The sequence below is a fragment of the Fukomys damarensis genome, unplaced genomic scaffold, assembly GCF_012274545.1.
Source record: "Fukomys damarensis isolate Sample0158 unplaced genomic scaffold, DMR_v1.0_HiC HiC_scaffold_39, whole genome shotgun sequence".
NCBI classification, from domain to species: domain Eukaryota; kingdom Metazoa; phylum Chordata; class Mammalia; order Rodentia; family Bathyergidae; genus Fukomys; species Fukomys damarensis.
The window spans coordinates 42,911,708-42,912,851 of NW_022900951.1; the positions used below are offsets into that span (position 1 = coordinate 42,911,708).

The 1,144-nt window shown below is 55.6% G+C and overlaps 1 protein-coding gene across 1 annotated transcript in view; it reads right to left on the bottom strand.

Moving 5' to 3' along the window:
- Timm17b (translocase of inner mitochondrial membrane 17B) overlaps positions 1 to 789 on the bottom strand; it is a 5,685-nt gene extending 4,896 nt beyond the window's left edge. Inside the window, exon 1 of the mRNA XM_010606354.3 lies at positions 698 to 789. Coding sequence (XP_010604656.1) covers positions 698 to 723 — 26 coding nt within the window. The 5' untranslated portion in view covers positions 724 to 789. The remainder of the gene's footprint in view (positions 1 to 697) is intronic.
- Between the last annotated feature and the right edge of the window lie 355 nt (positions 790 to 1,144).

Consider the following 1,144-nt stretch of genomic DNA (forward strand, 5'->3'; position numbering starts at 1 on the left):
TTAACCTCATGAAAACGAGAAGTGGAGCAAAACGGGGAAATATTCTTGATCCCAAGCAGGAGATCAGCCATCTGTTTTACTATCAAAGATCAAACGGACTGAGAGATGCGGAGTTGGCACGTTTAAACCTTTCAACAGCGGAAGCGTTAACAAGCTAGTGCTGTTAAAAGAAACAGGACGGGATGGCACCTCCTTTTTTCACAGTGAGCACGTCCAACTAAGTTCCTCCATTTTGCACCTTTGAAACCCAGGACAGGGACAAATTAAGCTCCCGAGGCCTCAAGAACCTTTCCTTGCTCACCATAGGCTCATCGATGCCCCGCCCCGATTCCGCAAAACCAGGGAAAAACCCCACGCGGTAACCCTGCGGGTTTCCGCTCAGCCGCCCCTCCCCCGGCCGCCAGCGTGGATCTGGCCAGCGATTCTCTATGTTAACAAGGCGGGACGAGGAGCCCCGAAATCAGAGGAAACTTGAGGTGATTTGTCCAGTAGCCGCACTTCTTGGGCACACAACTGAGGACCCTCTTAACGGCGCCCGAGTGGGAGAAGCCAGTTGGGGGAGCGGAAGAAGTTATATTTCTAAGCGTCTACCGAGTCTGGGACGTGGCACTGTGTGGCCCAGGCCTCCCCCGCCCGCCTCCCATGGCTGGCCTGGGCGCCGCAGCAACCGTCCGGACGCCTGTGACCACCATCGTACCAAGGCTCTCGAGCGTACTCCTCCATGGCGTCTGGCAGCTCAAACGGCCAGACCTCCGCCGGGCCACGCCCCCAAGTAACGCCCACGGGCGCGCGAGCTTTCCGCCAATTCCAGAAAAATAATTGGGCCGTTTTGTAACGTCAGGCCAAGAGCATACTCTTATTGGTCAGCCAATTTTGTGTCATCGATTCGCCGCAGCTCTCGGAGTCGCCCAGTCGCTTTAACGCTCCGGGAGAGCGGGCCTCATTTTGTGATTTGGCAGAAAAGAGCGCGTGGAGTGTTGACCAGCTTAGTGGCGACCGGCTTGACAGCCTTCCACTACCATTACGACTGTATCGGTAATGCCGGGGTGGGTGTATTTTTTTTAGAGCTGGAGGAAGTGCAGCATTCTACTTCGCCATCCCAGCGTCTTGGTTCCTCCCACCTGGTAATCTTTGTGGCGTTGGG